Source organism: Chlamydotis macqueenii, chromosome 6 (genome assembly GCF_036417535.1).
Source record: "Chlamydotis macqueenii isolate bChlMac1 chromosome 6, bChlMac1.mat, whole genome shotgun sequence".
Taxonomy (NCBI): Eukaryota; Metazoa; Chordata; class Aves; order Otidiformes; family Otididae; genus Chlamydotis; species Chlamydotis macqueenii.
This window is the reverse complement of record NC_141561.1, coordinates 15,831,838-15,852,531: the sequence shown is the minus strand read 5'-3', so window position 1 is coordinate 15,852,531 and position 20,694 is coordinate 15,831,838. Positions and strand designations below refer to the sequence as shown.

Below are 20,694 nucleotides of genomic sequence, written 5' to 3'. Positions count from 1 at the left end.
ATGTCTTTCTTCACGAGGGTTTTGACCATGAGAGGCAGGCAGACGCTGGAGGCTGAGCGGATTTACTTCCACCCTGCGCTCCCCGCCGGCAGGTTCCACCGGCCGCGCCGCCGCTGCAGCAGCCGGTCCCTGGAGGTGCGGAACGACTCCCCCGCGGCGGCGGCGGCGGACAAAGGCGAGGGGCCGGTGGCGGGCCCGGGGCGCGGCGGGGAGCTGCTGAAGGCCGGCCCGCACCAGCTGGGCAGGGTGAAGAGCCTGCACGAAATGCCCGGACCCAACACGCTCTACAATCTCTACGAGTTCTTCTGGAAGGACGGCTTCGGCCGCATCCATGAAATCCAGGTACGGCTTACGCGGCTATTTTATTCGGGTTTACTTCAGCCGTTCCTTTCCTCCCCTCACAAAACATCGCTTCACCGCCGGGTTACCGGCACCGGCGCGCCGCCCTCCCGCCGTGGGGAAGGTCGGAATTCAGGGTCGTCCCCCCCCCATTCGACTCCGTCTCGCGTGGCAGTTGGCGGTTTTGGCGATTTTGTCTCGGTGAGGAGCCGGGGAGGCTCTCCTGGCTTTCCAGCCGTGCCGACACCCTGCTCCCGATGTCCCGCCTTTCCCTCGCCCGCAGCCCGCCTGTGAGCTCTCCCCCTTTCCATCTTTACGTTGAACTTTTAGGTAGGTGCCTTAGACTGTAAAAAAAACCAACAATCCCATCTTTTTGAACTGGATTGTTTCACAAACTTGCAGAGGACTTATTTTTGGCGGGCACTGGGAATTGTGGGCTCTCCCGGGATCCCGACCCGCAGCACCCACCCCGAAGGTGAAGCGGCGCCGTTTCCACCCGGGGCCCGAAACGCTGCCGCCGGGCCGGGGTGCGCTGCGCCCGCAGACAGCGGGCACCCTCGCCGCTTCCCTTCCCCCGGCTCAGCCCGGCGTCCCTCTCTCGTGGCCAGAGACCATTTTGTCTTTCCAGCCCGGCCTCCCCTTACATAAACGTACTTCGCGGATACAGGTCCCCTGAGGGGGCGGTGGAAGCGCCTGGTCCCGCTGCCGTCAGCGCTGGCCGGCCCCCGGCTGCCGCCCACTCCCCGCAGCAGGAGGCGGGCAGTTTGAAACCTTTCCCGGGGGCGGGGGGGGGGGGGAAGTGACGGGGGGCAACGGCGGCGGCTGGCGCTGCCCGCCCGCCATCGCCCGCCGGCCCCACCGCCCCCTCCCCGGCGGCCCCACTGGCGGGCGAGGGGGAGGGGCGGCGGGAGGCGGGAAGCGGGGCCTGATGGCGGCGGGGGGTTGATGGCGGGGGTGAGAGGAGGGAGGGCGGAGAGCTTGCGCCTGTCACCTGGTGTGGGTAGGGTGGGAGACGGTAAAATACATCTGAACCCAGGCGGGGATTGAGAACTGTCCCCTGTGGTTTGGGCACCTCCACCTTTGCGGCGGCCCACGGGCCCGGCGTGGCCCGTTCCTCGGGCCCGGCCCGCGTAGGCCCGGTGATCCCTGCCGGGGGCAGCGGCAGCTGGGTGAGCGAGTGCCCTCCTGCCCCTGCTCGGCGTTTCTTGGATGCTGCTGTGGGCAGCTGCCTTACCGTAAGGCTGTCTCTATCCAAAGATGAATTTTTTTGGTTGCTTGGCCAAACATGTGGGTTTCATTCCTAAAAAGTCACAGTGCATCTCCTGGGGCCCCTTCCCCCGTAGTCCAAGTGATTCTAAAGTAAGCACTTGGGTTTGAGGGAGTAAAGCAGATTTCACCCTTTTCCAGTTGTCGATCCGTAACGCTTTCCACTGGCGGTACAGATCTCTTTGGGAATACCTCAAATGTGGCATGTATTTTGCTTTTCTTAGTGACCTTTCCCAGATCGTTAGGAAGATTCACAGGCAACCCCACGAGGTTCACTGCCTGAAAATCACTGTAATTTAAATTAAAAAAAAAAAAAAAAAGAGGAAAGTAAGAACAGAAAAGGGAAACCGAACAGGAAAGAACTTTAAATGGTTTGAGGATCAAAACTTGGAAATTAGGATTTACAAGGGGCCTAAAAACACCAGAAAGAGATAAGAAACAAACAAACAAACAAAATCAGGTTTGACTTTGTCGTATTTACCATTGAGATTTCTAAAATGAAGTGTTGGGCTTCTCAGTCTATGCTGTGTTTGATGGCAGCCAAACTGGATTGCTGGTGATGAATTGCTCATCTTAACTGCTTGCTCACCAAAACGCATGCAGATGAAACTTTATGACTGATAAAGCTTTTTGTTACATTTCTTTTTTTTTTTCTCTACCTCTGAGGTGATGCACAGAATTTGAGATTACAATTAAATTCAAGCTTTCACTTTAACTGACAAAACAGTGAAAACTATTCAAATGTTAAGAGGAATAATATACAACCTAAGTAGTATATACTTTTCACTACAACTAGCTGATACGGAAATTTTCTTCTGTAATGAATGTTATTCATAGAAAGGAAAGCAGGAGGAAGCATAAGGGGGAGTTGTAATATGATACTCGTTTTTATTCTGTTTAGAGTCTCAAAAATCACTTTACAAATCATGGATGCCCTGTTTGCATACATACTGGATGCAAATAGGCATTAACTGGATTAATAACAGTCTGTTAAATTTAACAATACAGTGAACATCAGGAATGAATTAATCCGAAACCCTCTGGTAACCAGCACAGCTACTTAAACGATGTCCTTCAGCGCACACAAATATTCCTACGCTATAGGCAGAAGGGGTGGGGAAGCCGAGTGCATTTCACAAAGAAGGTTCTGTTCTCAGTAATATGATTCCAGTAAGTTCTGGCCAAAACAGTAATGCCTACAGCAATTGTGACAAAGGGAAAGTATTTTTAAATTGATGGGGTTCGATCTCTTTTGTCTCATCAGTGCTATGCAAGTATAAAGAAAAGAAAGGTGAGGGGGGAGGGTTTGGATGCTGGCAGTTTGGATTTATGATGTATGAAAGAATGGTGTGAGAGTGGTATGTGAGACATGAAAGTGTAATATTTTTAAGAATTGGAAGAAGGGAAAGAAAACCTATGTTATGATAGAAAATATGGAAGAGAAATTCCCGGCATTTCTTTAAAACGTGAAGTTGATACACTGAACGTCATTCTTTTGACAGCAAGAGATGTCCAAATACCTTGTCCTTGTCTGTGGTTTAAAACTAGCATTTAATTTATTCAATTGGATGGCTTGACACTTGATTTATTTTCTGTTGAAGTTTGTCCTCCCTTGTAAATCTCACCATCAGTAGATAAAACAAGCTGCTCCATAAATAGCAAAAATTGTTGAACCTGTTTTTCTGTGACTGGTGACCTGTATCCCCCCTCACCCCATTGCCTTTTCTTTGCAGCACGTATCTCCCCACTCAGGCTTTCCTTTAAAGACTCATGCTCTCAATTCTCTCCAAGTTCAATGTCAATATCCCTAAAATATCTCTGGAACAAAAGATACTTTGGGGTTTGGGACTGCTTGTTTGTACATTGGTCTGCGTGTGGTGTTTGGTTAGCAGCAAACCAAACAGAAATGGTAACAGTTTTGTTCTTACTGTAGCATTTCCCTCATCGGGGTGACTAATATGTGTGTCTCATTTGAATCCAGATGCTGATTTTTGAAAATAGTAAGAATATAATTGCGAGAGACTTTTAACTCTCTGTTTAACTTGACTGAAATTGGCCATTATATTCCAAAAGTAGTTAAGAGGAGACTGGCAGAGACCACAATTGCACAACTCTTGTTTTATTTGGAAACCAGGCAAAAAGAGTTACATTTTTTTATAAGCACTTGGTACCATATGCTGAAGAGTGATTCACGCATCTCAAACTTATTGTTGGCAATTAAACAATTAATCTCTGTAACCAAGACTGATTAAAAAAAATATTTCTTTCTCTTGGTTCAACACTAGACTTTCACGAGCGTAGTATCAAACTTCTTTGATTTACAATAAACTTAACTCTGCAAGCAGATGTCTTTAGATTAGATGCAGGTAACATATCTAAGTTAAACTTTGGTCAGTTTAACTTGTCTTGCTACTTTAACCTCAAATAAATGCCTTAAAAATTAAAGCTTTCTTATATCTAAAGTCCTAATAATATCCTTTTGACAACTCCTTTGCAGTTTTGTTTTTTTTTTCCCTAAAATTATGATGTGCTTCTAGTGCAAGTGAATTCCTGGGAGTTGGGCGTTTCATTTCATGACCGTGTCAGAATGAAATTTGTTTTAAATAATCAGTAAGATTTCATGGGACAATGGAAAACTTTTGGATTTCTTTTGATACGTAATTTAATGTTTTCCAATACTCTTTCTTAATTGCCTGTGCTTGCCTCCAGCTTGAATCATACAACTTGTGGATCAGCCAGTAGATGAACCTCACTGCAGGAATAAGACCTCAACTTTTCCTTCCTTTTGCAGAATTAACGTATGTCTTTCTAAAGTTCACTGCTGGTGAAGCTTTTCCAAAACACAGTTTCTCACTAGGCTGCTATGCTATCGTCAGCCTTGATCAGGTGTGAGAAACTAAGTTTCCTGTAAAGAATAAAATGGTAGAGTATGTCTTTATTTACAAAAGACATTAAAAGTAAATTATTTTATCTTTGTATTATACTGTTAATTTCACCCTCTTTACCTCTATGTTCTTCAGTTTTTCAGACATTCTTTCTAACTTGTTTGATCTGAAGAGATGTGTTTTTAAGTGCCCCAAGTCCTTTCATCTTCTCAGTATTTGGTTTCACTCAGGCTTTGTGCCTTAGAGCTTTGGGTCTTTTCAGTCAGAGGTCTTGAACGGTGTGACCTCTCTGTTTGCCTTGTAAATATTTCACAGTAATGCTTAGACACTTTCTCCCAACATCTCAAACCATTCCTTTACTGGAAGGCTGGTGATCAAGTTCTAGATGTGATAGATTGATTCACTGTGTGACAAATTGTCAGTTTCCTGTTGTGCTCTTTTTCCTTAGTAATGCTTTACTTCTGTTTCTCTTTGTTGGTGATGTTGTAGCAAAAACACACTCAGGAATATGGAAAGATCTTCAAGTCTCACTTTGGTCCCCAGTTTGTTGTATCCATTGCAGATCGAGATATGGTTGCTCAAGTCCTCCGGGCAGAAGGCAGAGCACCACAAAGAGCTAACATGGAATCCTGGCAGGAATACAGAGATTTACGAGGGAGAGCCACGGGACTTATTTCTGCGTAAGTGCTGTTACTCCTTCATTTTCTAAGTTTTCTTGTAAAAGTTCAGTGATTTCCTGAAGGACTGTACGGTCATCTGGGAATTCAGGCTTTTCTGTGTGGGGAAATTTGTATGTCTCCTGGGGGAGAGAGGGTAGGAATTTATGGTGAATTGTCTGTTCTGTAAATTTTCAAAGGGATGGTAATGATGTGTAGTTGGAATGTGGCGTAAGCTACCTTGCATAAAAACATTCTTGGGGAATGTGTGTCAACTAAAAACGTCTGAGCTGGTTCGCTTAGATGGAAGCAGCATTGCAGAACAGGGCTCACTAACTTTGGTGTAGCACTGCGTGAATGTGGTTTTAGTGCTTCAGATCTAGACTGTTGCCTCCCATTGGCAGTGTGCTGTGTGAACTTGTTGGTTCAGGTTGACTTTAGCTTTATTGTTCACGAAAGTGCCCCCTCAGTAGGTTAATGCAGGGAAGTCACTGTGTGGTAAATTCACACTCTGGTGCATCCCCATGCAGATGTTTTTGTACGCGGCTGATTCTAGAAGAGTTATCTCTCCTTAAAGCTTGCATAAACTGGCAGTGCATGTGGGTGTGGTTAATTGCCAGTGGGAACTACTCACAGTCCCTGCTGACATAGGATGTTTATTTAGAGGAAAACTAATTTCCTGAGTCATGGACAGTCTGTTTCTTGCATGGTGGCAAAAGGCGTTATGTATAGCACTGCAGACTCAAATCTTAAGCTGCAGTTCAGAGTCAAACTAACAGCTCCGTGATATTTTGTGAAATGAGCTCTTAAATCAAGAGACAGTCAGAAAATGTTTGTTAAAGACATTAAATTCTTTTGCTGGCCAATAAGTTTCTGTACCTTGCAGCAGCATTGCTCCAGGTGAAAGAGGTTAATGTGAAATACTTACATAGCAATTTAAAACGGATGCATAAAAGACAATCGCCTCTCTTCATAAGGAATTGAAAGATATCCATGGAACCACTGTTCCCAAATACTCTACTTCATACTCTTGTATGAAGCATGCAGGTGCCACAATTCAAATTTTTAGTCTTCACCACAAAGATTTCACTCCATAGCTCAGCTAAAGGAGAATCTGGCTGTAATTTGTTTCCTGTTACTTTGTAGGTTTAGAATTAGGGTAACTGAAAGTGATGCATCAGTAGTAGCGTTTATGGTACTACCTCAAATTGTTGATTTGTCAGATCTGGATGTGATATCTTTGGTAATTAAGCACCAATTCTAGGTAAAAGCAATTTTGCAGACTATTCATTCAAATATTTATTTAAAATAATTTTAATAATAATTTTTTTTTTGCGTATTTCTTGTGTTAGCTACTACTGAAATACTAATATAGAGACACTTGTCAAATTCAGAACACTCAGTGGAAAAGTTCTGTCACTCAGACCAGAGATTGACTTACATGTTGCAACTCTGAAATTAATGAGGACGTGCAATAAATACAGAATAAAAATGTAGGAGCATAATACCAAATTTACATTATCATCATTTTTGTTTCACCACCTCCTTTCCTTTGAGATGAAAAACCATAAACGGTTTCATTGTGGAGCTCTTACGCAGCTAATGATTGTTAAGGAGAGTTTTGTATAGATATTATTAATAATTTCTCCTAGGGAGGGGGAGCAATGGCTAAAAATGAGAAGTGTACTGAGGCAAAAAATTCTGAAACCCAAAGATGTGGCTGTTTACTCTGAAGGAGTCAATGAAGTTATCACAGACTTAATTAAAAGAATCCACACCCTCAGAAGTCAAGAGGATGATGGGGAAACAGTGACCGATGTTAACAAACTTTTCTTCAAGTATTCAATGGAAGGTAAGCCCAGGCTGTATAACATCTGTAAATAAAATGGATGTCAAGCAGTGTGCTTATGATTAGGCATTTTTATCAAATGGCTAGTGCCCCATTGTGATTAATCTGAAAAGGGAAGCGTGATATTCTGCATTCGAGTGTCATCCTACTTAGTGCAGTAGATATCAGTAGAATTCCTCTGCAGAGTCCAAAGAGATGATACCTTGTATTAAGGGACAATTCCTGTGCAAATGCTGATACATAGGTAAAAAGTACAATCAAGGCCCTGAGCAGTTTCAGTTACTCCGTATTTCCATATTAAGTTCTCAAAAATAAGGATGTTGATCTTCTAACAGTGTGACTTCTCAGATGTGTTAATCTAACAACATACTGGCTGAGTTCCAGGTGGGGAATCACTGTGTGGTGTATCTAAATTCTGTTCGTAGCTTAATGTGGGAAAAGATACTGCGTTCCCCTGCCTGCACATGCCAACTGGGGGATTGTTACACTTGCCTTAAAATCACCTTCCAGTGGCTATCATTAATGAGGGAATGCTACATGGAACTCCAGTTGGAGCTGGTACAGCATTTCCTGTGTTCTTATAGAAATGTAATGGTGATTCGTATTGCACACATTCCTTGCATACAGCCTGATCTTGTTTTATGTAGTGCTTTCTAAAAATATTCGTACTCTTTGCTGACAGGCAGCTGAATAATTTGAGATTGGCAAGAACTTTCTAATTGCTCACCTGTGAAAATGATGTATTAAATGCCTGGCTGGTACACTAACGTGAGTCTGTTCTGCATTAATAATGTTTAAAAATGGCATTCAGCTAAGAGTTACCAATTTTGCGGGATTTTAAACTCAGAGCTTACAGATTCACTTTAACTGATGGGTTAGTTTAAATTCTTCACGTTCTTTTAGCTTTTCGTTTGTAACTTGTGCCTGGCACATACTTATTTCCTATATTAATTGCAGTTTTAATTAACTTACACTGTCAACTGTTTAGGGAACCAATGTGTAAGATTTGTTTAAGAAGATCGTATAAAGAGCGGACGAATGCATAAGAACTAGCAGTTGCTGAAAGAGGCACAAGAGAAATAAAAGGCACAGAAAAATATCTCTCCAGGGAGGAAAATTAGGGAAAGAAGAGTGACTTGAGAATAGCCAGATTTTAAAATTATTTTTTGTCAATAAAGAAGAAGAGAAAAAGAAAAGTTTCTTAAAATATCTATGTATATACCCACTTGAGAGTTTGATGGATGGCAAGGTCAAGATTAAACATGATATCTATTGTACCAGTTTTTAATAGGAGAAACAGAGAAAAAAAGAGACTAGAGTGTTAATAGACCAATTACTCTAATTGTCTTATTAACAGTTATTCTAATATTTCCTGGAAGGATGTGAACCAACTGTTAACTAATGAATTTAAAAGCACAAAATTTATTTTAAAACATTTGGTTTGATGCAAATGGCTTTGAGAAATTATCTAAATCCCTTTTTAAATTACCTAATTACCCCATTGGATTTTAGAAATATCATTAAATAAGATTGTTTTGATAATAAGAATGCTTTTTGTACTGTACTGTGTGGTATTTTAGTAAATAAACTGGGTAATACGATCTACATTTTGTAAGTTGGGAGGAAAAAATCGATAAAAACCTGTGTTCAGAAAGTAATTAAAAATTATTTGCTGTCAAACTGAGAGAACATTTTGGCTAACTCCAGCAGGGCAGTTTCTGGCTGAGTTTTGTCTAATATTTAATAATTTGGGTATGTTTACAAAAATGGAACTGAGAGATTGCCGGAACACAATGGGTGAGTAAGAATTAACTTCATAAATGGAAGAAATGGTCCAGAGTTGAGAAGAAGAATAAAAATTTGATAAATTATATATATAAAGTACTGTTCTTTGGGAGGGGGTGGAAATGAGGGATCACTGCAGTACTACAGACAAAACATCTGAGGAAATTATAGCAAGTCAGGAACAAGAGAGAAGTCAGTATGGCCACTTGCAACAGTGTCGCACACTTGGTGTTTTCGGGGCCACGTGGGAGTGTATTGTGTGCAGCAAGACCCCTGTCTAGAGTACAAGCTCTGGATCCATGTACACATCCTTAGTATTCATATACTACCAGCTTATGTCAAAGAAAGGCATAGCCACTGCTAGAAACTCCTGTGTTACCACCAGTTGTCAGAAATGTCTTTGGACTTGTACATCCCTGTGTGTTCAGAGGCCAACAGGGCAGGCTCAGGATTTGTGGTGCAATGCAAAACACAGCAAACACGCTGGAGGGCTGCTCTCCTTCTGCTGGAATTCCTGGCTTCTTCTCATGCTGAGCATTATTGACGGAGTAGACACTGTCTTACTACAATGTTTAGCTGGGATTTTTTTACCGTGTTTTAAATTTTTATTTTATTTGCTCCCAGCTGCAGTAGTAACTAAACATTTCTGGAAGGTAGTTCCAGAATGTTAGCATTATAATTCCTGAAATTACTAATATGTACATGTGCATGTGTATAGCAAATTCTTTGATTTCTTATATGCAGGTGTGGCAACTGTTCTGTACGAATGCCGGTTGGGCTGCCTGGAAAACAACGTCCCGCAGCAGACTGTTGAATATATTGAGGCTCTGGAGTTGATGTTTAGTATGTTTAAGACCACTATGTATGCAGGGGCTATTCCCAAATGGCTGCGTCCACTTATTCCAAAACCCTGGAGAGAGTTCTGCAGATCCTGGGATGGACTCTTCAAATTTAGTAAGATTTAGTAGTAGAAAAGTTCATCTGTATTTCTACAGGTTCTGTGTGTGTTTGAACAGGACTCGCTGCATTTATCTTCTAAAATTATAAGAAAATATTGTGGTAGAAGTAAATTTCATATTAAACTCAGACTGACCAAAGGAAGCATTTTAAGAAATACTCTACATAAGAAGAAAGTTACCAGTACACTTTAAATATTCTCCTATTTTATACTGCTGCTTCTTTATTTGTCTTCGTCTGTCCCAGTGCCCAGTCCTCACTCCACGTCCGAGTTCTTTGCCAAGGCTTTATCTTAACCCACTCAAATTTTAATGAGGGTGGTTTTGTTGACTTCAGCAAGTTTTCAGTCAGGCACTCTGACAAATAATCACCACTAAAACTGACTAGAAAGTCAAAAAATGAGACTCTAGCAATTAATTAAACTCTTTATGAAGTTTATATACACATATACAAGCATATAAGTTGACATAGAAGTACACTGCTGTAGTACAATATGGGGGTTTTTTTTGTGAATAAAGCATTCCAGGCTATTTTATCAGTTGGCTTTCATGTATGTAAGAAGAAGTTGTCTTTGCAATATGTATTCTAGAGTGTTTAAAAAACCTTGAACACTTTTCCCTCTCTAATGTTAGAAAGCTGCATGTATTTTTTAATTTATTAGCACTAGTTGTCTAGGTAGGTCTGTGTACATCTTCTTGAGAGTAGATTCTTTAGTTTGTTATCTTTTAATATGCCTAATATGCTTAATTTTTAATATGTATTGATCCGTACCTACAGTAGGCCTTAAGGAATCCATTTAATGCTGATAAAGGTGTGTGTTCTGTGAAACACGTACTTTTTTACACTGTCACTTTTAAATTCTTTCCCATGATAAAGGACTCTTGTTCCCTTTTGTGAATTAAAAACAACAGCAGACTTCAGCTTTGTCCTAACAGCAGCTGAAACACTGTTCTTGAGGAATTTGTTCCATTTGAAACTTGTTATGCTTTTTCTTTGTTTAATCCCTTCATGAAAAAGGAATTAAATGGTGAGAATCACTGTATATGATATGTGTGTTTGTGTAGGTTTCGTAAAGGAACATGTTCATTCTAGTTCTTTTTTTTTTTTTTTTTTTTTTTTTTTTTGTAAGCTCATTCTGCGAGCCATTAACTTTCTGAGGAGTTTTCCTCTTTAAAGCCCTTGTTTCACAGAAGATGCTGTTTGTAGTCACTAAAGTATAAATGGAACCGTGGGTAAAATTGCTCAAAATCTCATACACTGAAGTTTTTCAATTTTTGTTACTCCTTGATGGTCCTTCCTTTTTGTCTTCAGTGTGATTCAGTTCTGTGGCTTTGACCTTCTGGTTACTGCTAACATCTTGTAGCAGCCACTGCGTGCTGACTTGCAGCATGCTCTGCAGAGTTCACCACTTCTTGCAGAGTCATAAGAAAACAGGCCAGGTGGGGGTGAAAACTTGACCTTCAGCTTCCTTCTCTCCCAGTCAGAAACTATAGTCTCCTGTGTCCTTTCCTCATGCTCAGCATTCTCATGCTGTGAGCTACCAGGGTTCCTGTCAGCTCTGTCTTTCCTTACCGTGAGCATCCAAGGACTTCCACCACTACTCTATGGTATTTTCTGTGAGAAAATAGATTCAAGTATTTTGGCTTTTTATGGCTATGTAGTGTAACATAAGGGGGAAATGTCCTTACTGAATGGAACCAGCGGAAAAATAAAAATAAAAATGGAGGCTTAACAATTTTTTTGAATCCCAAAGGTCAAATCCACGTTGACAACAAGTTGAAGGCTATTCAGTCTCAGCTGGACCAAGGAGAAGCAGTGAATGGTGGGCTACTTACATACCTCCTAGTGAGTAAGGAACTTACTTTGGAAGAGATCTATGCCAATATGACTGAAATGCTTCTGGCAGGAGTGGACACAGTAAGCTTGTTATCATTTTTCTTGAACACAGTTATTTTTGTAAACCAGTACCATTCACAGCTATCTTCGAGGGGGATTATGTTGTTTATAAGGACATAATTTCTGATACATTTAAGTCATTACATCTTTAAAATGGTAGAAAATACTTCTACTGCTACAGCACTGTGTAATATCTCTACTAGAGTGAAGGCAGTGTTGTTCTATTCTAGCTGTGGTTTACAGGAACCCATCATTTGGAAGTTGGTTCATTAAACAAATACAATAGCAATTGTCTTTACATTCAGCTTGAATTTCATACATTTTATTTTCCTAGTTTCAATATCAGGTTGGTATTTGTGCTTCTTTTGGTAGACCACAATAGAAAAAGCTGCTGAGAGTTAGTGTGAAATAATTAATCAATAAACTCATATGTAGAATTTGGTAAAGGATTTTTACATATGGTTAATTAAATCAACTGGGACACACGTTATGGATCAGATGCTTGGTTTGTGCTGGAGCCCGTTACGAGCAGGGTGTTAAGCCAGCACTAATGTAGGTAAGGCATAAGTTTGCCACCCATGCTTGTGCTGGCAACGTAGAGTCAGTCTGAGGCAAAGAGCTGTGGTGGCGGGGCTCAGCATTAACGACGCTAGCATATGAGGTATGGTAACACCTAGTGAAGCATTTTAAGTGGCCATCTTTCCTTATTCGTCTGATTTGTCATCTACAGCACTTGAGGAAACATTAAGGTAATGTGTATATCTTCTCTCCTTTCATTCCAATCAGGTGAAATCAGTGTAGCTTGGTATTGACTGCACCATGACAATCAGAAGAATAAGAAAAGATAAAAATGAATTATGGTGTTGTATATATAATATATATGGAGTTATTGAGAATATCAATGAACACTGTTATTGTAAATGAGCAATCTTTAAAAAGAAATCTATATGAATTTGATAAAGAAAGTGCTATGTAGAACTATGTTTAATAGTCTTACAGTAGAAAAGATTAAAATAAGGAAAAAAGTAAAGTAGTCTTAAAGTAAAAAAACCTCTGGATAATTGAATTCAGATTTTTCTGATTTAAGAAAATTTGTAAGGTTTCTAAAGAAAACAAAAACCCCAAACAGTAATACTTCTGAATTCCAAAATAAGGAGCATATGCAAAGCTTGTTTATGTGCTGAAGATTATTCCATTGGTTAAATATCCCAAGGGCTTATGAGTTTGGAGAGCTTTTTGATGTTTGGTTCTTAAGCAAAGCACAGTTATTCATCCCATTCATTTTCTAATCTTTCAGACCCTTAATTTTCCATTTTTAGTGTCTGAGAGAGTTTTCATTAAACTAAAAGGACAGTGTTCAACTTCGTGCCAACAAGAGTTTCTCTTTCTGTTTGACTCAGCTTTCTCAGCTGGCAACAATCATTTTGTGAGAGGACGGTACTTCTGATTTCCGCATTTCCAAGTATAAGGCAGAAACTGAGGGAACCTTTTTTCCCCTAGTGCTGTCACTTCAGATCTCATTTTATCATAGAAAATGAAAGAGGTTTAGAGGATTATAAAAACTTTCAACAAAATTGTGAGGCAGTTTTTGGTTACAAAACATTTTGGCTGTCCCTGGAACAGAGCTAATTTTTAAGAGGTTATGAAGGAGCTGGGAACCTGAGAAGAAACAGCATTTATATGGAGAACTTCTGTATACAGCTGGCACAGTTGCCAGCTCCTCTGAGCTCTGAGAGGAATAGGGCAAGGTTGCATTTTAGCATGATGAATTTGCATTCTAAATTATCATAAATGTAAACCCAAAATAAGACATTTCCAGAAGCTGAGTTTTTTACCCATTCGTTGTTTATAAGCTTAAGCTTTGTTCTGCTAATGAGTAAGAAGCTGAAAATAAAACTCTTTCCTGCCGAGAAAGTGAAAATGGTTGTTTGTCTTTATTATACAAGTTGAAAAAAAGAAGTTTAAAAATAATTCAAGAAAATTAGCCTAGCAGTTACAATTTTTCTCTCTTACATGCTGTAAGATACTAAGAACAACACCAGTAAGGCCAGAATGATTACGCTGTCTCTCTCTCTGCCATATTTACTCAGGAACACTGAAAATAAATTTTTCATGGTAAACTTTCTGTCTTCAGTGATGGTTGTGAGGGAAACTGACTGAAGTAAGGCCATTTGCTTAACCTTAATGTCTTAGGTGCTGCTGATGGTAGAAGCAAAATGTCCTGAGTCTGTCCAGTATTTGAATGGGATAGTCCCTGAAATCCAGTAGCTTAAATACAGGGACTCACGGTTAAATGAATGGTAAATATTGGATCACAAGTAAAGAGTTGAAATACTCTACTTAGTTCCATGTTAGTTCAGATGGAGTGAGTTCGTGCTCTCAGAGTGCATCCTAAACCACAAATGTGCATTGAGCGGCAATTTTTCCAGCTGAGGTGAGAGAGGATTAGATGATGGGTTCCTTTAAATAATCTGGTGCTCCTGGCTTTTTTTCCTGTGAAATGTTTTTGTTGGGAAGAAAGGTGAAACACACATTGAAAACTAACAGTTAACTTAATCCATGGCTGTTTAGAGTCTTTATGTTTCAGGATTGTTACTGTGGTTCTGTTTGCATTTAGTTTTTCTGTTGCTTTTTAATATTCCAGTGGGAAAATATCAGCATGGGTTGTTTTGATATGTGGGGGATTTTTAGATGGAAAAGGGATGAAAGGAGGGGATGGTGAAGTCTGACAACATTCCATTAAGTCCAGATGTGAATCATTGCCAGTCTGTTTTATAACTTTAAATGCATGAAACACATAGTTGAAAAAATTGTTTTTCTTGACTTGAAATTATTTTTAATCTAATCTTGTTAGACTTGATGATGATGGTTGTGGTTTTTTCCTTAGACTTCTTTTACATTGTCCTGGGCAACATACTTGTTGGCAAAGCACCCTGAGGTTCAACAGCATGTTTATGAGGAAATAGTCAATAAGCTGGGGAAAGAGCAAGTTCCTGTTGCTCATGATGTCCCAAAATTGCCTTTGATTAGAGCTGTGCTGAAAGAAACCTTGAGGTAAGTAGAAGACAACTGCGATCATTAATTAAAAATTTTAATTCCCTGTAGATGTAATGGATTTTGAGTCCATGCTAATGTTTGTATTACTGCTATTTGCTGCTTCTGCTTTTATTTATTGTAGCAGTTGTGTCCAAGGATGCCCAAGCAATAAATTATATAATGTTTAATGTTTTTAAGCATGGTAGAAGTGGTATCATACATGTAGGACATGTCTGTTAAGGTGGGTAACTCAAAACTTGATTTTTGCCTTTTAAGTATTCGTCTGTATGATGGACTGTAACAACCTCCTCCCCCACGCACTTCTGCAGAGTGGTACTTTGCAGTGCCACTGCGATCACTTTAAGCTTCTTGACTTAAATTGAAGGCATGTGACATGCTTTTATATGTTTATACCAAATGTTCATAGTGAGGTGAGGGGTGTAAGAGGATTTTAGAGAAGGCATCAACAAGGGTTTTTCAGCTCCCAAGAGTGCTAAAATGTCTCCAGCTTGACCAAATGATTGCATGTTTGTATATGTGTAAAGCAAATAAATATATAGATCAAATAGCTCAGCCTCCAGTTATTAGTGGATAATTTTTCTCAAGTATTAATCAAGTTATCACAGATGATTCAAGGTGTTTGAATCTCCAAGGTCTTTCATACTTTTTAAAAACCTTTGTGCTGGAAATGCATATTGCATTCATATTGCATATTTGTGAATAGAAATTGGCATCTAAACATTTTAAGTTGTATTAGTTATTGCTATTGAACTTTTCATAAATATTTATCTGTAGGTTATATCCAGTATTGCCAGGAAATGGAAGAGTGACCCAAAAAGACTTGATCATTGGAGGATACTTGATACCTAAAGGGGTAGGTTCCACTGCAGTCCTCTGCAGAGAACACAGTTTAATCTTTGTGTATGAAATGTGATCTGTTACAACATATATACACTTCATTGATTTAAAAATACTTCACCAAGCTAGAGCATTAGGAGGAGAGTTTTTCAATAATACTCATTTATATGACAAAAGTGGATTTTGTAATTGACTGGTTTCTGGTGGTTGTTTTTAGATTTGGGTCCTCACCTGCTAATCAAATTTACCACCATGACTTGCTCTTAATATTCTTGAGGGTGGAGTTTATTGATAACATCTCTGTGCAATGTTACAATTTGATTAAAAAACATTAATTATTATTGCAGTTTTCTAATTCTTTGCCTATCAATTCCCTTGTAGAGAGAGTTTAATTTGCTTTTTAAGTTATGAGTCTTTCCTTTATACTATTAAAATATTAGAGATCATGATAGAACTGTATGGCTCTGCTTTAAATGACAGCACTTCTGTGTTAGAGCAATGTAGCTTTAGAACAGTCAGGATTCTTAATTCTTAATATACTTATTTAAATATTATTCCACACACATCCCTCCCTGAATTTATTTGGAAACTTCATCACATATTGCTGGTTTTTTTCCCAAGCTTTTTTTTTTTTTTTTCCTTCCCATCCTCCATTTTTCCTTTTCCGTTGTCTCGTATCTCCCTTCTCCTCTTCTCTCATGCTACCTTTTTGAGGCAGTTCCCAATACTTGTGACTTTTGTTCCCATCTCCTTCCCCACTGTATCTTCTCTAATATATCCAGCAACATTTCAAACAATGTGAAGATTACTTAATTTGACCAATTGAGAAAGGGATCTGATTTTCTAGGTATCCTTTTTTCTTCCAGAATTACTCATACTTAGTTTTTATAATCTAATATTGCAGTAATTACAGTACTTACAAATGGTTTTTATTTTGTTATGTATATTGGAGTTAGCTAAATACAAATATCACTTGTTTCCTCAGACGCAGCTGGCACTCTGTCATTATACTACTTCATACAGCGAAGAAAATTTCTCAATGGCAAATGAGTTTCGACCTGAGCGCTGGCTGAGGAAAGATAATTTGGACAGAGTAGATAATTTTGGTTCCATCCCCTTTGGTTATGGCATTCGAAGTTGTATAGGAAAAAGAATTGCAGAGCTGGAAATTCATCTTGCACTGATTCAGGTTAGAACTATGTGACAGCATTACAAGAAGAAAAATATATTGGTATGATTCTTTTCTAAGTATACCTTTTCTGGATACCTTACAGTGCACAAAACCTTTGTTTTGGAGTATTATCTAGCATACTCATCCTGCAAAGGCTTAAGAAATTGAAAATAATAATGCTTGAAATGTAGCATATTAATTAAACTACACTGCAGAAGAAAAAATCTTTATAGTACAAATGAAGTAAAACTAAAGGTAAGATTTTAAAGGAAATATATGGATTTAGTACAGAAAGTTTTATAAGCAAATTAGAAGTCTTCCTTACTGTGTATTAGAATGGTCACCTGCTCAGTGTCAGTATTTCAGTTATGAAGAATTCAGTACTTACAAAGATGGAAAATAGTTTTTATATCCTTGCATTGACCACAGTGTTATGACAAATAGTAGACTACTTCTGTTCTGTGGTTTTCTGTCCCTTCTTGTTCTTTCTTCTAACTTTATTATCATTTTAGATATACTTCATTTATAGCTATAGAAGTAGTTAGTACATATTGATATATATTGTTTTCCATTGCTGCATATGATAAAGAAAGCTTTCCCAACAGCTGCTACATGTTTTGTCATTTACAAGACATCCTTTAACTCAAATACTGAGATCAGATTGTGTAATGAAAACTCAAAGATTTGGAAACTATTTTTAGTTACTTAACTATTAAAATATTTAGACCCATTATATGTACTCAAAGCAAAGCTTGATTCAATTTGCCTTAGAATTTCCTTAAGTAAAACGCCTAGAGCAATCTCTGAACAATTAGCATCTGTCTTTCGGAACTCAGAGTGAGATAGCTCTCAGGGGGCTGGATAAAACAAACACGCTTGCATCTTTTTCAAAAGAAAGGAGGATCAAGGAAGTAATAGAGAGCCTGCTTTTGTTTTCTGGAAAGAAACTAGAACAAAATAGCACACAATCTTTTTACAAGCATCACGATGATATTTAAGTGATTTAAAAACAGAAACACATGAAGCATGGAGCTGATCAATGAGAAATTGTGTCAGACCAGTCTGATTTCTTTCTTTGACTTGATCACTTACCTTATGTGATGGATATAAAATAAACCATGTATTCTGACTTCAGGAAGTATTTTCACATGTCATATACATTGTTCTCACAATCAAATGAATAAAATTTGTTCCAGATGGAAGTACCTATAAAATGCATGCACAACTGGTTGGAAAAAAGAAATAGCTGGAGGCAGTAAGTTGTCAAGTATTTGCTGTTGAACTGGGAAAACATTCAATTAAAATTCTATAAGAGTCTGTTCTGCATTTGATTTAGGTTGGTATTTTCATTAACAGTGTAAATGATGGATTAGAGAATACTTTTAGAGTTTGCATAGGATACCAAGGTGGTGTGAATTAAGTTAAAATCAGAAGATGTGAATACAGAATTACGAAAAAATGGAGATATGTTCCAGAATCAACACAAAAGTGTTCACTAAGGACAGTTGCAAGTTACTCTCTTGAGAAGAAATTAAATGTGTAAATACAAATTGCTGCCCAACTGGCTGGGTAATTAGTACTATAGAAACAGACTAGAGTGATATAGTAAAAAAATTGTTCAACAATGATGATGCTAATTCTGTCTTACCAAACACTGGTGAATCCTCAGCTAGACAATGATGTGCAACTGACCCTGTGCACTGCATTTTAAGGACAATGTAGTCAAATCGGAGGAGATTCAGAAGAGAGAGAGATGAATAAGAATGAGAGGTTTGAAAAAGAGAAGAATGAGGTGAAAATTTGATCAAACATCTAACACTGAGAAGGTAGCTATGTGTAGGAAAATAATGCATTGTTCACCATGCTTCCTAGGAGAAAGATAAGAGAAGATTGCTTAGTTTATAGGAAAAAAACATTTGAGATTTTAAATTAAGAAAAGTTGAGGATGTTGCAGTATTTCTTTCTTGAAAGTTTAAAAATAACTAGCTGCAGTATTTTATGTTTAGCTTCAAAATGGGTGAGATAAATCTCTCAAAGTTTATTTTAGCCCATGATTTCTATGATTTATATTTGCAACTGATTCTCTCCATTTATTAAGTGTATGGAAATAGAGATTTAACGTATAGAGAGCCTGTGTGATTGAATTATATTGATTCTGTTCAGGAGAGGTTCCAATATTTGACTCCTTGAGTTATGATTGTTTCACTTGGTGCACTGGACAGTCGCTGTCTCGAGTTTGTTTTGTTTCCTTCTGCCCAGGAATAGAAATGCGTGCAATGGCATAGGGATTTTTTTATTGCTTGGTTTTATACTCGCACATATTGATTTCTATTAAAGTAAGTGAAATAAAAAACACAGAAAGGAAGCTCATGAGGTTTGAAAGAGACCTTAGTTTCTTTGATAGCTCAGACTATTTCATCTAGTTGTGAGGAAATTCTTCAGAACGGACTAGCTCGGTGCTCCTTCAGTCAGAGAAGGACGATCTTTAACTATAACCTTCACCTTTTAACAACTATTTTTTCTTTCCTTTGTGGGAATTGTGGCACTCAGACTCCACAGAATTGGCAACAGAAATTTTGTTTGAGAGTCTGTTGTGTTCTCTTTTCCAAAGCCTAATCTTCATCTATAATTTTGCAGCTTTTCTAATACTTATCCTGTTTATCTTCACAGTTGCTTCAGAATTTTGAGATCAAAATTTCTCCCAAAACCGAACCCGTTTATGCCAAAACCCATGGACTTTTGACTCCCGGAAACTCCATCAATGTGAGATTTTCTGACAGAAAGTGAGACTCAAATGATTTGGAAATACTTGTTTGATTTTTGTGGGAACAGACTTGCATCTTATGGATGTTTAATCATGCTTCTTCTCTGGTTCATAGGTATTTGGCAAAATGATCAAGTATTATGTTCTGCTTTAGTTCTAGCAGTACAGAAGAGAAATTACCTCTCCTATAATAGATAATTACACATGTTAAAATTGATACTGAAAAAATTCCTTCTTGCACTGGGAATCTCCCTTTACCTGGAAAGATTTATAGTAATAACAACACGTGCATTGAAAAAAAAAACAAAATTAAATTCAGACATGTTGGTATATCATTCAGTTATTTTGTTACAGTGCTTTGTCATAAAAGTCAACTACTCAGTGAGTCTGAGAGGATTACTATACAATATGTGAAAATTAGCTGTATTTATGAGTGTGTGTTATCCTGTTTCCTGTCCTCCAGTGTTTTTTAAAAGTTTCCACTTTTAATTATGCGATCATTTTTCTCTTGTCTGTGAAAACATTTACTCTACTTGTATTAAAAAATTAATACAGTAATATGAAAAGATGAAACAATACAATTTATGTCACTTTGTTTAGACTTAAAATACAGAACAATTAAAAGTGTATCCAACCATAATCCCCATAAAATTTTTCTATATAATTAAAAAAAAAATTTTAAAAATAAAAGTTTAAATGTTACATTGTAGAGTTATGAAGCCAGACATTGTCCTCATCACCAAAGCATAAGCTGAGTGGAATAGCACAAGCCATTTTCACTGGTCTAGCTAACATTACACCAAAACGAAATGTAATTAATAAAAATGAAGTAGTTGTTACATTTTTATCATTTAATTAAAATACTACTATTAACTGTCTTCACAGTTCTTCAACAGTAAGAACTGGGAACTTTCCATTCTAACAAGCTGAACCCATAGGCAGGTGCACAGTTGCCTTCTGCAGGATGAAAATGTGACTGCTGACGTATTTGAAAATTTTTTACTATCTAGTGTCTTAATACAAACAGTGGACACTTGAAGGGTTTTTTTTTTTGTAATTATTTTCTTTTTCCTGTGACAACTAACAGAAAAGTCTCTCTTGCATGATACTTTAGTCTTTAGATAACTTTAGTATCACAGCACTAACCTTATGTTCTCATTTGTGAGAGAAAGCTTGTACCTTGGGACCACATTATGCCTTGAACAACACTCAAACCTGCATATCCTAATATG

General features: G+C 38.3%; 1 protein-coding gene across 1 annotated transcript; it reads left to right on the top strand.

The window, feature by feature from the left end:
• CYP27C1 (cytochrome P450 family 27 subfamily C member 1) lies at positions 1-19,485 on the top strand. Its single transcript, XM_086751326.1, has 9 exons — positions 1-342; positions 4,980-5,170; positions 6,799-6,998; positions 9,525-9,734; positions 11,491-11,654; positions 14,521-14,687; positions 15,465-15,543; positions 16,513-16,716; positions 19,369-19,485. Exons 1-9 carry the CDS (start codon positions 1-3, stop codon positions 19,483-19,485), a joined length of 1,674 nt encoding a protein of 557 aa, XP_086607452.1.
• The last annotated feature ends 1,209 nt before the right edge of the window (positions 19,486-20,694 follow it).